Source organism: Acomys russatus, chromosome 25 (genome assembly GCF_903995435.1).
Source record: "Acomys russatus chromosome 25, mAcoRus1.1, whole genome shotgun sequence".
NCBI lineage: Eukaryota > Metazoa > Chordata > Mammalia > Rodentia > Muridae > Acomys > Acomys russatus.
Window position 1 is genome coordinate 10848295 of NC_067161.1, and position 15084 is coordinate 10863378.

The 15084-nt window shown below is 49.3% G+C and overlaps 1 protein-coding gene across 2 annotated transcripts; it reads right to left on the reverse strand.

The window, feature by feature from the left end:
- Positions 1 to 852: 852 nt before the first annotated feature.
- Flywch2 (FLYWCH family member 2) lies at positions 853 to 4118 on the reverse strand. 2 transcript variants are annotated; one of them, XM_051168343.1, is made up of 2 exons: positions 3695 to 4118; positions 853 to 1050 (listed from the first exon to the last, which is right to left on the reverse strand). In XM_051168343.1, the coding sequence occupies exons 1-2, from the start codon at positions 4014 to 4016 to the stop codon at positions 956 to 958; spliced, it is 417 nt and encodes a 138-aa protein (XP_051024300.1). In that variant the 5' UTR covers positions 4017 to 4118; the 3' UTR covers positions 853 to 955. The 2 variants fall into 2 exon arrangements, with proteins under 2 accessions (XP_051024300.1, XP_051024299.1); XM_051168342.1 differs by having other exon boundaries at positions 853 to 1056.
- Between the last annotated feature and the right edge of the window lie 10966 nt (positions 4119 to 15084).

Sequence of the window (15084 nt, forward strand, 5' to 3'; positions counted from 1 at the left end):
TAGCTTTTGAAGCCGGGTCTCTCAATGAACCAGGAGCTTGCTGACTCGGCTCGATGGGATGGCCAACATGTTTCAGGGATCCTTCTGTCCCTGTCTCCCCAGTCCTGGGGTTATAGGGCCACACCACAGCATCATTTACCAACTGAGCTGCCTCCCTAAACTCAGGTCCTGTCTCCTAAACGCTGGGATTAAAGGGATGGCTACCACACCATGTCCGGGTCCTCTTATGACCTGACTAAACTAGATAACCAAAAGCACACAGCAAAAGAGAAACTAACTGCTCTTCCAGAGGACCCAGATTCAATTCCCAGCACCCACACGGCAGCTCACAAGGGTCTGTGACTGTGGTATCAAGGGACACAACATCTTTTCACCTCCAAAGGCTCTGCATGCACATACTGCACAGATATACGTGCAGGCAAAACTAATAAAATTGTGTTTGTTTGTTGGTTGGTTGGTTTTGTTTTTAGACAGGGTTTCTCTGTGTAGCCTTGGCTGTCCTAGACTCGCTTTGTAGACCAGGCTGGCCTCGAACTTACAGCGATCTGCCTCCCGAGTGCTAAAATATTTTTAAAAGCCCTGTAAAAGCAATACAGCAAAATGGCAGGAGAAAAGTATTTCAGAGGCAGTCAGTTTTGAAAACATATTTGGAACATAAGGCTTCTACATCCTACATTGAAAAAGATAGTTTTTCATACTCGGAAGTGCACATCTGTAATCCCAGCACTGGGGAGGCAGAGGCAGCCAGATCTCTGTGAGTTTGAGACCAGTCTGGGAGTCTAGGACAGCCAGGGCTACACAGAGAAAAAAATTAAAAATTAAAAAAAGAAAAGAAAACCTACCCATGGTAGGAAATAGCATACAGCTTCTTTTATTTTCTCTCTCTCTTCTTTTATTTCTTGCTTACAAAAGTAACCTATAGAGCCAGCAGCTCTCACTGCAGCAGCTGCCAAGATTATGGGGAAGTGCTGGGTGCATTGGGGAGCCCATTGGTGTCCTCCTCAGAACTTGAAGAAGACACCCCCGATGAGTCTTCGTCTTCTGTGCTATCTGCATCTGGAAGAAAGGCAGATAGGTCAGGTTGTTAAGAACAGAGGAGAGCTGGGAAAGGCTGGCCCTGAGTTCCCTCTGCCCTACTGTAAGCCGAGAGCCACTCTCACCCTAGCTTCTTAGGAGTCAGTAAAGGGCCGGAATGTCTTCATTAACTGACTTAGAGGATTGCCGCACTGGGGACGCTGTTCCAAAAAAGCCATAAGTTCAGGGTCACAAACATTTCTTAAGTCGTTTCTAGGAAGCAGCTGAGTAGGAAAGTGGCTGAATCACCACCACCTGGCCAAGTGTGGGGCCGAGACAAGGAGGTCTGCGTGTAGGAACAGGGACAGGAGGTTGTCCACTGACCCAGAGCACCTGCTCAGCATAGCCCTGAGGGGTGCTGTCGGTCCTGTGGATTTCATCTGGATAAATGAGTTTTGTTCCAATTCTCACAGAAGCCACGGTGCTTCGGGGTCTGAAGCTACACAAGAAACGATACAAGGTCTCCCGTGGTTGGAAGGGACCACATGATGTCTCTGTGCCCAACTTTTGTGGGACAAATAGGTTCCCAGGCACAGTCCACCTAATTCCTTCTGTGGTGGTTGCCTCAGGGGAGTGACACCAAAATCAGCCTCCCCTGGGCCATGGAGACCCCCCCTCCTCTACCCTTCTAGAACCAGGTGAGTGGATAGGGGGGTGCCCAGAGCTGGACTGACTAGTGGAAGCACTCACAGAGAGCGCTAGCATAACCAAGGTCTGTCTTGACTCCTCAGAACTGCTCCAGCTGTGGATGGGAGCCTGGGGATCCTTACGGTCCCCACAGAACTCTCGGCTTGTAGCCATGGACACTCCATCTTAGTTTTCATGAGATTTTTAGCCACTGGGGTGGTGGGGGTGGGCAGTGGGGCTGTGAAACTTTATGACCTTAGACCATTCCATTATATTTCTACCAGTGAGGCAGGACCCCCCACCCCCACCCAGCCCAAGCTAACTGATGGTAACACAGAAAGGAGCTTCTCCTTCCTCTTGCCGCTTGAGTACAATGGCAGGTCCCAAGGAGGCACCTGTGCAAAGGCAGAAAGTGGAGGGCTGACACTATAGCTTTTTCTCATCCCCACCATCTCAGGGCCTGACAGCTGCTGCTTCTGTTGGGAAAAGATCAGCTCATTTATCGTCTTCCTGCCGCCAGGCATCCCTAAAGGTGCACTTGAGTTGCAGTGTCTCCTGCTTTAAGCCTAATGGGGAGGGAGAACTGCTTCGGATTGCCACACACTTAACCCTCATCGGTAAAAGTCATACAAAGGGACAAGAGAAACAATGACAGAGATACTCACATAGACAGCAAACACACACACACACACACACACACACACACACACACACACACACACACATACACACACACACGAAGACACCCAGGTTAGGGAGCCTCTAGTTTCATTCAGGAAAGTGTCTTGTCACCCTCCCTGGGCCTCCGGATGCTGTTGGCCTAGGACTCTCCTCCCAGCTCTAGTGACTTTGGGATCTCTGTGGCATGTGGATCAGAGCTTCAATCACGTCTCAGGTCCCTGCCCTTTGTTTAGCACATCCTGTGGCCATCAGCCCTGCTCTCTTTCCCCACCTCAGCCCCACCCACAATGTCCTGACACTGAGTACACCAAGCTGGGCCACTTGCTGTTTTTCTCTATTTTCTTGAGTGCTCAGAGAACACCTGCCAGCCTTCTTTGCTTTTATCTCCAGCCAGTCCTCCCTGTTAACTGCCACCTCACTGCTCCCCGAGGAGGCCTGAGGTCACCACGGGTCCCAGGAACTTGACATAGGACCAGCCTAAGCTGGACATAGAGCAAGAGACAGTTTGTTGTCACCAGCTACCAGCCACTGCCCACTCACTCACATTGGAGGAAGGAGCACAGCCAAGGTGGTGGAGTGTTGAGTAAGGGGGTGAGACTAGCCCACTGTCTCCCACCATCCCATCACTGTAAAACGAGAGGAGAGGGGGCTGAACTTTCCCATAAGCCTTGTGTCCTCATCAGCCGGAACTGTCTAGGGCTCCTTCCTTTGACGCCTCCTAACAGTCCCTGGAGCCCTGTCCTGTCCTTTGTGGAGACTTTAGTGTGGGTGAGCCTGGGGCAGAAGAGACAGGCAGGGGTGTCCCTACAGTTCCTATTGTCCCAGTGCCCAGGAAGCACACAGCTGCAAGTCTACAAACATGGGTAAACTGGCTGAGTGAGGAAATGCAGGCACTGGCTACGAAATGCTTGTGGACCATGTGGATGGTGCACCAAGAAGCCCAGGCCTTTGGAAACAGCCCTATGAAGTCAAGACCTTAAGAGTGGTCAGTAGCCTTTGGGACGCAGTGCATGGTAGCAGGCCCACCTCAACCTCCCACACCCCTGGGATGAAGTGAGGCAAGCACACCATGCAGAGGGACTTGGCAAAACTAGGAAGGGCTAAGTCAGGATCCCAGGCTCTTCAAGGAGTTCCCGGCCAGCACCTATGGCCCCTGTGCCCCCATCTTCCACCTGTGCTCAGAGAAGGAGAGCATCAGGGACCAGGAAGGCGAAGGGAGCTAGCTGCTCTTGGAGATGGAGAAGGAAACCTGTAGCTTTCTGAGAGGGACCAGGTATCTTTGAGGGGGCAGCGCCACCTACAGGAGCCTCACCCGGGTCTGGCTTGCTGCGCTTCTGCTCAGGCTCCTGGGGGGCTGCTTCAATGGCCCGTTGAGCCTCAGGATGAGTCTTGAGGAGGGCCTTGGCCAAGGTGGCAGGGCCTGGCACTCCCAGGGACATGATGCAATGCACTCCTTTGCGCTTGGCCCCAGCCACTTTGGCGCTGTCTTTGGAGGCTGTCAGCAGGACCAGTTTGGAGAATTTTCTGGGCTTCCTGGGGGCTGCTGGCACCACATCTGTGCCAGGCTGGGGAGCTGGCTCCTGGTCGGCCTTCATGCTCTCACCCTCCTGCTCACTGGGCTTGGGCTGGGGCATTCCAGGACCAACAGCCTGGCTCTTGGGCCACCCTCAGCCCTGGCAGATAGGTCTCTCCTTTTCCTCCTCCTCCCTGGTCAGGCACCTGGGAGTTCAGAGCTCTGTCCTAAGGCAGGAGGCAAAGTAGTCAGTGGAGGAGATTGGGGTGCCACTAAAGGAATCTGCGATGCAGCTTGGGGTGACGGTAGGAGTGAGTGGGTTCACTCTTCAATTTATTATCTTGTGTATCCACAAACTCATCCCCCCACCCTCGCCCCAGTGGCAATATATTTAAGATCCTTAAAAAAAAAAAAAAAAAAAAAAAAAGATGTATTCATTCAAAAGGTAATTTCCCCATTAGTCCATTACTCAAAAAGAAAGCGTCCCCTTTGCAAAGCAAGTGTCAGAAAAGAAAATACACATGGGCTTAGAATGTGACAAGGCCCTGAGTCAGATCCCCAGAACTTCAAAGTAAGTTAAGCAGTGAGCAAATAAGTTTAATACAAACCACTAGAATAAAACCAAGCATGTTAAAATTTAGGATGAGGCATGGTGGTACATGCCTTCAAGGAAACAGAGGCAGGCAGATATCTGAGTTTGAGGCCAGCCCGGACTATATAGGGAGTTCCAGGACAGCAAGAATTATATAAGACCTGTTTAAAAAAAAAAAAAAAGGGGCTGCAGCTCAGGGGTACAGCACTTGCCTAGCACTTGCGTGGTCAATCCTCAACATGGGGGTGCAGGGAGAGGAGATCTTGTTTCATGCTTATAGACACAGCACAAGGTGACAAAGAAAGGAGTGACCCTGAGAGCTGGGGGTATGGCTCAGTGAGCAAAGTCTTGCTGTGTAAACATAAGGACCCGAGTTTAGATACCCAGCATTCACGTAGAAAGCCCAGTGTGCTAGCCTCTGTGACACCCTAGCACTTGGAGGATGGGGAGCAGAGTCAGGTAGAGCCCAGGGGATAGTGTGCATGACCGTCTAGCCGAAACAGTGAGCTCCAGGTCCAGGGAGAGTCCCTGCCTCAGGAACCACCACGTGGAGAGAGAGGAAGATGCCCCAGTAGGAAACTGAGACATGCACATGCACGGGTGATCACACCTGAAACACATAGGCACACTGCAGGTCGCATGTATACGCACACTACACCACACAAGCGCACACACAACACAGGGACCCAGAAGCCTCTTGCATGAAATGGTATGAGGAAGAGGTCAGGCACGCTGCCCCACTGAATGAGTCAGGAGTAAGATCTGAGGCCAATATTGACCTTCTTCATTGGAACCCAATGACCTCCCTCTCAAGTATTACCATCATCCCATCCGCCCCCAGGGAGGTGACCGTGGGCACTTAGTGGAGTGGCCCAGTACCACAGAGCTGGTGAGACTCATGACTGGAACCTAGGCTCACCAGCCAAAGGCCAATTCCAATAAGAAAATCCAGCTGTGAAGAAAACTGCTCTAACTTCCGGGCATGGTGGTGCATGCTTTTAATCCCAGCACTCGGGAGGCAGAGGCAGGCGGATCCCTGTGAGTTCGAGGCCAGCCTGGTCTACAAAGCGAGTCCAGGACAGCCAAGGCTACACAGAGAAACCCTGTCTCAAAAAAAAAAAAAAAAAAAAAAAGGAAAAGCCAGTGTGGTGGCTCACACCTGTAATCCCAGCACTTGGTGAGACAGAGGCGGGCACATCACTGTGAGTTCGAGGCCAGCCTAGTCTACAAAGTGAGTCCAGGACAGCCAGGGCTACACAGAGAAACCCTGTCTCGAGAAAAAAAGAAAGAAAAATGTGAAGGCGGGAAAGAGTAGGAACCAGGCAAGGTTTGTTGGTTGGCACGGGGCTTTGAAGACTGAGAAAGGGCACGCCAGCCAAACAAAGCACATTGTTTTAAAAGCAGCAAGAGGCTAAGTGTTTCTTTCCTAATGCCTCAGGAAGGAATACTGCCCCGCTAACGCGAATAACACCCACATCAGACTTCTTCTGGCCTCTAAAATATACAAGAATAAAGTTGTGTTATTTTAAGTCATTGACTTGGTGGTGACTGACTGTTGTCAGCGTGGCCAAGCTCTGGAGGCTTGGGACTTCACTTGTTATCTTGGGGTAGAGCAATAGAATTACCTTCATAAAGATGAGAGTGAAACAGCAACGTCCTAACTGTTAGGACAGATCTCTTACCCTCTCTGGGCTGCTTTGAGTTGTGTACGGGGAGTTGCTAGCATCAGGTGAAGGGCAAAGCCTTTGAACTCAGGTTATCCGACAGCCGTTCCCACAGTCACTGTCATGAACTATATGACACTGGGGTGTGCGGGACATACGCACAACATAGCAAAGCTTCCCCAGTAACCGCACCTCCATTTTCTAGTCAGCACGACTCAGAATGGTCTCTTTCACTATCCTTGCCCAAAGGGTCTGGTCTTGAGGTTAAAACGCCCCGGCTCCCTGCTCCCCTCCAACCACATCCCCCACCCTAGTCTCTGGAGCATCGCCCCAGCTCCCAGCCCTCAAACTCTGCCCCAGGGACAAGGACTCCAGACTGCAGAAGTTAAAGATGGGTGTGTACCGAACAGAGTGGACACTGACTAGGGTAGGTGTCCGCAGTAGGCGGGGGTGGGGGGGTTGTGTGTCCCTAAGTTAGGGGTGTCCAGGGCGTTCAGGGGTAGGGTGGGTTTGTGAAAGGGAAGCATGGAGAAAGGACGCGCTTGGCGTTTGGCCGACAAGAAGGCAGTCTGAATCTGGGGGGGGGGGGCACAGCCGGGGACCCTTCCCCAGCACCGGAAGACTGCCAGGCCAGGGGTCGCTTCACTAGCCGGGACCCTCCCGCCCGCAAGGGGCCCGTCCTCACCGACGGCAGCAGGCCCTCCCTGCCTCGTGGACGACGGAGCCGTGGCGGGTCCCTCAGCCTCAGTGCTTTGGGGCCCCCGCCTCGGCTCCCGCCGTCACCTCAGGCTAGGGTCACGGAGCGAGCATGCGCAATAGGGCCGTGAGGGGACCCATTCCTTTGACGAATTCCACCTATCCGTATATTACCTTCGCAGAGGCTAGTTGAACGCGCCATCAATCAGCAGGAGGGGCGGGCCCATTATTCGCGACGGGGGCGGAGCCATTAGGGATGGAGCATTTAGGATGAAGCATTTACGATTTGGGATCCGGGTATGGTTTACTGACGTCTTTCCACTCATTTCACGCAGTATTTGACTCTGACTCCCTTAGGAAGAAGCCCGGACATTTATTTAAAGGTTTTTATCTGTGCCATTAAGGGACGGGAAATGCTTTTCTCTTCATTAAAGCTAACTGGATTATGCAAACATCCCTAACCCTGCAGCATCCTTTGTCATTAGCCCAGCCCTCACCAATTGATCCTGCTCTCGCCCATTGGTCCAGCCTTTATCATTAGTTCAGCCCTCGCCCATTGTTGTCTCCGCCTTGGCTATTCCTTAGCACTTTGTCCCAGCAGCCTTGCCCTGTGGAGGTGGAAACCCGGATGGCTAAGGGCGCTGCCTAATTTTTGTATTTTGCCTGCTCGCGTATCCTGGCATCCTGGGGTTGTCTAGCCCTCACCCACCTGCAGAAGGCTCACCACCTTTGCTCCCGTGTGACCCTGACTCCGCAGATCCTGGAGTCCCATCCTCTTTTCTGGTTCCTTTACCTCGTTGGTCCCCTCCGTTCTCCTGAGTCAACGTCATTTCCTGGGCATTCACTAGTAACTTAAGGGCCTTCATGAATTACATCATTTGCAATCAATCAGAGTCTTGGTTATTTCTAAATTCGTTGTTATAAATATCTTCATGTATAAATCACTGATGTCAGCCTTTGTCTCAAAAGAACAAAGCAGAGGCACAATAGGTGGCTTCTTTAGATTGGGGGGGGGGGGAATCAACCAGAAGGCTCACTCTTGCTGCCAAGCCTGGCCTACCCAAGTTTAATGCCTAGGACCCATAAAGGAGGAAGGAGAGAAATGGCTCCATAGGTTGTCTTCTGATATCTACACACAAGCCCATGACCACATACAAAAATAATTAGGGGCTGGAGAGATGGTTCAGTGGTTAAGACCACTGGCTGCCCTTCCAGCACCCATATTGCAGCTCACATGATCTGTAACTCCAGTGTCGGGGGATCTGATGCCCTCTTCTGGCGTCCATGAGCACCAGGCAGATGGTGCACAGACATGCATCCAAGCAAAACACCCAACACAGAAAAATAAACACAGCTGGGCATGGGAGCGCAGGCCTGTAATCCCAGCCCTAAGGAGGCAGAGGCAGGTGGATCTCTGTGAGTTCAAGGCCAGCCTGGTCTACAAAGGGAGTCTAGGACAGCCAAGGCTACACAGAGAAACTTTGTCTCAAAACAAACAAACAAACAAACGAATATGAAATAAATACGGTGGAAGCTATTTTCAAAACATAGACCCAATAAAGGATTTTTATTTTTTTTTAATTAATTAACACAGCCCAACATAGTGGCTCACACCTTTAATCCCAGCACTCCGGAGGCAGAGGCAAGTAGATCTCTTTGAGTTCAAAGCCAGCCTGGTCTATTCTACAGAGCTAGTCTAGGGCGGCCAAGGCTATTACACAAGAAACCCTGTCTCAAAAAACCTAAAAAAAAAAAAAATTCAATAAATAATAACTAATATACTGGGCGGTGGTAGCACATGTCTTTAATCCACGCACTTGGGAAGCAGAGGTAGGCAGATCTGTAGGCATAAGGTTGTTGTGTAGTTTAAATGCTGATTTCTGTCTCAATGTTGTGCAAACACTGCTTCCCAATTGTCCCCCTGATATGTCAATAAAGCAGCTTACAGCCAATCAATGAGCAGGGGAGAGAATAGGGCTGGAATCTGTGAGAACACACATAGTAGCACATGACTAAAATCCCAAAGATAGAGTGTAGTGGAGATAAACATGTTTTTGTTTTGATCCCAAGTGTGGGATGGGGAGGAGACTTGTGAGACAGCAGGTGATGGTTTTGTTTTGTTTTTTTTTTTTTTTTTTTTTTTTTTGGTTTTTCGAGACAGGGTTTCTCTGTGTAGCCTTGGCTGTCCTGGACTCACTTTGTAGACCAGGCTGGCCTCGAACTCACGTCGATCCACCTGCCTCTGCCTCCTGAGTGCTGGGATTAAAGGCGTGCGCCACCATGCCTGGCTTTAGTGTGGTGGTTTGAATGAGAGCATCCTCCATGGGCTCACGTATCCAAACACTCGGGGAGAGCTGGGAAGGACCGAGAATAGTCTGGCTTGCATAGTGAGACCTTGTCTCTAAAAAACAAAATAGGTAGGGTGATCCCAACCCTTAGGAGAAGGAGGCAAAAGGGTCAAAGAGTTCAAAGCCATTAGACTACTTCCTGCCAATTAGGGGCATCCAGTTCCTTGGGGCCAGCTTGCTCTTCGTCATCAGGACATCAATGTCTTCTTGTTGTTATTTCTTCCTTGCGCACCACTACCTAACCAACAGTGACCGCCAACCACTAACCCACCAACCCTTTGATACTCTAGCATTTATTTAGCCCCTGAAAAGTCCCCAGAATTCCAAAGTTGTATGTTTAATAATAAGAAATAAGATAATAGGAGAGTAAGATGCATAAGAGATTAAGATGCCAGGCAACAGATATTATGAGGTTTATTAAGTAAGCATGGGAAGAGAAGGAACGGGGGAGGGGTGCCAGAGAGAGAGAGAGAGAGAGAGAGAGAGAGAGAGAGAGAGAGAGAAGAGAGAGAGAGAAGTAAGAGAGGTCAGGCGGTGGTGGCACATGCCTTTAATCCCAGCACTTGGGAGGCAGAGGCAAGCGGTTCACTGAGTTCAAGGCCAGCCTGGTCTACAAAGTGAGTCCAGGACAGGCAAGGCTGTAGGGGCAAAAATTAATGCCATATCCTATATGTAATGTATATTCTACAATTAATGCCGTGGTCTGTGAGAAGTTGTCCTCCAGGTGTTTTCACTACTTCCTGCGTTCTGGGAAAGACCACACACTGCCATAAACTAGACCTGCCACTGGAACAATTAGATACAATTAACGCCCAATGACCCTCTGAGATAAAACAACTTCCCTAGGGATTCAGCCTCCTGGACCCAACCTGCCTGAAGGTCCACATTCCTGAGACTCATGACCCCTGCTTATGGCTTTTTCCTTACTTCCCTGTGATCCCAACCCCTAATTACAGTTCCGGTATCACTCTCCTATCCTGCTGTGTCAGGAAGGATGGTGATCCGAAGCTCTGAGCCCGTAATACAGGACCCTGTGTATATTGCATCCGTTTCAAGTCCTGGTTGGTCTTGTCTTTTTGGGGGATCTCACGATCTGGGTAATCTTGGCATAATAACAAGGCTACACAGCGAAACCCTGTCTCAAAAAACAAAACAAAACAAAAAGAAGAAGAAGAAGAAGAAGTAAGAGAGAGAAGGGCAAGCCATGAGGAGGATTTGGCCTTTTATAATCTTGGGCAGGAGCACGCCACCATGGCAGGTAGGCAACGACATCACAGGCAGCAGAATCCTAACACAAATGTCATACAGCTGCAGAAGCTATCTGCAGCTGGCAAAGGCAAAACACCATCAGCTGCTTCAAAGCAGCCCCATAGCAGCCCCACACCTTGGATTAAAGCGAAACATATTCTCATAATATTTCTCTCTCTCTCTCTCTCTCTCTCTCTCTCTCTCTCTCTCTCTCTCTCTCTCTCTCTCTCTGTGTGTGTTTTAAGTATTTTGAGATAGTGTTTCTCTGTGTGGTCTTGCCTGTCCTGGACTCACTTTGTAGATAGGCTGGCCTAGAACTCACAGCAATCCGCCTGCCTCTGTCTCCTGAGTGTTAGGATTAAAGGTGTGCGCCACCATACCTGGCCATAATTGGTTTGTTTGCTTGTTTTGTTTTTTAAAGATTTATTAATTTATTATACAGTAGTCTACCTATACATGTGCCTGCAGGCCAGAAGAGGGCACCAGATCTCATTATAGATGGTTGTGAGCCACCATGTGGTTGCTGGGAATTGAACTCAGGACCTTTAGAAGAGCAGCCAGTGCTCTTAACCTCTGAGCCATCTCTCCAGCCCCCATAGTTGAGTTTTTAAGGAAGCTAAAATTCCCACAACAACCGTCCTTGGAGCTGAGGCAGCACGGGCTTCTAGATGAGAGCAGAGACAGTTCTTGTAGTGAGGATTTTGGAATTGTGGTTTCTTTAAAAACACAGAAAGAAAAGCCAGCGTGGTGGCCCATGGCTTTAATCCCAGCACTCAGCAGGCAGAGGCAGGTTTGTAAGTTTGAGGCCAGCCTGGTCTATAAAGTGAGTCCAGGGCAGCCAAGGCTACACAAAGAAACCCTGTCTTGAAAAAACAAAAACAAAAACAAAACCCAAAACAACCCCCCCCCAAACCCAATTATGTTTTGTGAATATGTATTTTTGTTTCTTTGTTTTTAAATGTCAGGTGTGGGATACTGGGCTGCTTCAGACTGCCCACAGCAGCTGACTGTGATTTGCCTCGTGCCCTGGCAGGGGTGTGATTCTGCCCGCTGAAGACAGTTTAGGTTTGGAATCCTGGGGGCTCTGGAGAGGGTAGCCAAAAGGTCTGGTTACAACAAGTGTGCCTTTTACCCTCTGCATCTGGGCCTCCCCTTGATGGAGAACCTTCTCCCGACTGCCTGTCCCAACCCCCACGTCCTCCTGACAATGAGCTGTCCCATGGGAGTCCACCTAGGAGGTCTAATCTCCCTGCCTGCCCTCTCTTGGTAAGGCAGCATCAGTGGGACCCACCCTGGGGATGACTCTTTCTGGCTGGCCCCTTTCGGGCATCCTGCTCTCACTTTGACAAGAGGCAAGCTCTGCTCAGTACACTGACTACTATTATTAGTAGCTGAGAAGAAAACCCCCCGATGGCTGCTTGCCCTGCCTATTACTCTTTCCCAGAAATGGTTTAGTAAAGCAAAGGGCTTTCTCTGAAGACACGTGACATGGGTCCATTCTGGGTTTGCCTCTGAAGTGTAGTAGCTTTTGTTTTTCCCTGGCTCTGAAGTAAATGTTCAACCAAGTGCTCATGGCTTCTGGGTAACATACTAACTCCCTAAGGAGCCTCCTTCAGGCCTAGCATGGCATTAGATGCAAACAGAAGATAAAGGCGAAGGCCTAGGGCGCAGACTTAGTGCCAAGATCGGCCAGAGCGAAGGCGAGGAACCCCAAGACATCACCTTCACCACAAAGGATTTCAGAGGCCCTTGTGCTGATTCTGTAAATGGGCCTGGACACACAGGAGCACCAAAGCACTGCCTGATGCTCAGGATAACCCCTGGAGTGGCTTTTGTTTGTTTGTTTGTTTGTTTGTTTTTTGTCAGAAAAGTCATGGAGCTCAAAGCTCAAAGCTGCAAAGTCTGGAAGGCTCCCTGAAAGAAGTTAAGAGTTGGCTGGGCATGGTGGCGCATGCCTTTAATCCCAGCACTTGAGAGGCAGAGGCAGGTGGATCTTTGTGAGTTCGAGCCCAGCTTGGTCTACAAAGTGAGTCCAGGACAGCGAAGGCTACACAGAGAAACCTTGTCTCAAAAAACCGAAGAAGAAGAAGAAGAAGAAGAAGAAGAAGAAGAAGAAGAAGAAGAAGAAGAAGAAGAAGAAGAAGAAGAAGAAGAAGAAGAAGAAGAAGAAGAAGAAGAAGAAGAAGAAGAAGAAGAGGAAGAAGGAAGAGTTGGGCCTGGACATCAGTGTCAAGGTGCACACCGGAGACACAGTAGGGCATTGCCATGAAGGAGGTAGGGTCCAGCTGTTAAGGGACTGAGGGAGGGACCTTATCCTGTCCTTTGCCGGGAGGTTTTGAGACAGGGTTTCTCTGTGTAGCCTTGCTGTCCTGGACTAGCTTTGTAGAACAGGCTGGCCTTGAACTCAGAGATCTGCCTGCCTCTGCCTCCCGAGTGCTGGGATTAAAGGTGTGTGCCACCACACCCAGCTATCTAGCTTTTTTTTAAAAAAAAAAAAAGTCTTTATTTTGACACAGCATATCACTAAATATCCCCTGTTTGGCTAGGAACTTGCTATTCTTTTGCCTCAGCTTCCTGAGTAACTGGGAGTACAGTCTTGTGCCAGTCAATTCAGATGAAAATTAAGAGTTTAATTCACTGACTTTATTTTTTTGCAATTATTTACTTATTCTTACTTATTCTCTTTGTAAGTTAGCATTAAACACACACACACACACACACACACACACACACACACACACACACACAAATAAATTAGGGTTGCCAACCATAGCATGTTTTCTTTTTAAAATATAGTGTGTGTGTTCCTGAATACCAGGGCCTGTGTGTATAGAACAGAAGACAGCTTTTTTTTTTTTTAAGACTTATTTATTTATTATGTATACAGTGCTCTGCCTGCATGTATAGCTGCAGGCCAGAAGAGAGCATCAGATCACATTACAGATGGTTGTGAGCCACCATGTGGTTGCTGGGAATTGAACTCCGGACCTCCAGAAGTACAGTCCACGTGCTTAGCCTCTGAGCCATCTCTCCAGCCCCAGAAGACAGCTTTTTGAGAGCTGGAGTCACTTTTTTTCCACTACATGGGTCCAGGGAATCAAACTCAGGTTGTTGGGTTTATCAATAAGTGTTCTTATTTACCAAGCCATCTTGTAGACCCTTTTCAGGGAGGCACCCTGTCTCACTCTGTTGCCTTAACTAGCCTACAACTCTGTGTAGTCTAGGCTGGCCTCAGGCTCAAGAGACCCACCTGCGTCTGGTGGGTGTTTGAGGGGGATGTAAAATACCATCGCCTTGATTTTTCCACTCAAATATATGGTTAATATTACTTTTTATTTTTAGGTTTTGGATCTTGTTTTTAGACAGGGTCTCATGAAGCAAAGGGTAAGGCAGAGGCATGCGGATCTATAGAGACCAGCCTGGTCTATACAGTGACTTCCAGGACAGCCAGGGCTACACAGAGAAACCCAGTCTCAAAACAAAACAAAACAAAACAAAACAAAACAAAAATTAACAAACAAAGTGAGTCCAGGACAGCCAGGGCTACACAGAGAAACCCAGTCACAAAACAAAACAAAACAAAAATTAACAAACAAAAAAACTAAATGTGGTGTGACTGAAAATGAGGACCTGGGGCTGGAGAGATGGCTCAGAGGTTAAGAGCACTGGCTGTTCTTCCAAAGGTCCTGAGTTCAAATCCCAGCAGCTACATGGTAGCTCATAACCATCTATAATGTGATCTGGCGCCCTGTTCTGGCTAGCTTGCTCACATCTAGGCAGAATGTCGCATAAATAATAAATAAGTATTTTTAAAAAGAAAACGAGGACCTGAGCACTTCTAGGTATGGCTGAAGAGGTTTTTACTGTAGCTGTGAGGGAAAGAAGAGCCAGAAGCATCTGGAAGGGTCCAGACTGAACCTGTCCTTGCCGGGATGGGGTGGAGCGGGCAGGAGAGGAGACTAGGGGAAGGAGGAGAACCCAGAGTCTTGGAGGACGAGGACCACGGGCACCTGGGAAGCTCGTGGCCAAAACGGCTGGCTACACAGGGATGAGGAGGTGGGGACGGGACGGAAGGAAGCTTAGAGGCTCGAGAAGTTAGGGTAGGGGGTGGGGGTGGGAAGTGCTGAGCGGAGCCAGGACTCTGAAACTGGTTTGTGCTGAGCTGGGAGAACCTGACTGCAAGCGTCCCTTTTGTTATGTTAATACGCACCTCAGTTGGCCTTTTGTCCTGTAATCCCAGGATTTAGTAGGTTGAGGGAAGATGTCACCGCCAGCTTCCAGGAGAAAGCAAGTTGGAGGCCAGTTTAGGCGACACGAAATTCTGTGCTGAAATAAATAAATAACAGCACAGAGGGTTTTTTGTTGTTGTTTTTTTTTTTTTTTTTTTTTTTTTTTTTTTTGGTTTTTCGAGACAGGGTTTCTCTGTGTAGCCTTGGCCATCCTGGACTCACTTTGTAGACCAGGCTGGCCTCGAACTCACAGCGATCCGCCTGCCTCTGCCTCCCGAGTGCTGGGATTAAAGGCGTGCGCCACCACGCCCGGCTTTTTTGTTGTTTTTAATTTAACACTTCCTGTTAGGATTCTGCCCTAGTCTGCCTACCTGTGATGTCATTGCCTACCTGCCATGGAGGCGTGGCCCTG

Excerpts from the sequence above, each read along its gene's own strand:
- Flywch2 (XM_051168342.1), bottom strand. The coding sequence starts at position 4,016 with ATGCCCCAGCCCAAGCCCAGTGAGCAGGAGGGTGAGAGCATGAAGGCC. Across the intron at positions 1,057-3,694 it reads GCGCAGCAAGCCAGACCCGG|ATGCAGATAGCACAGAAGAC; the intron begins GTGAGGCTCCTG and ends CCTTTCTTCCAG.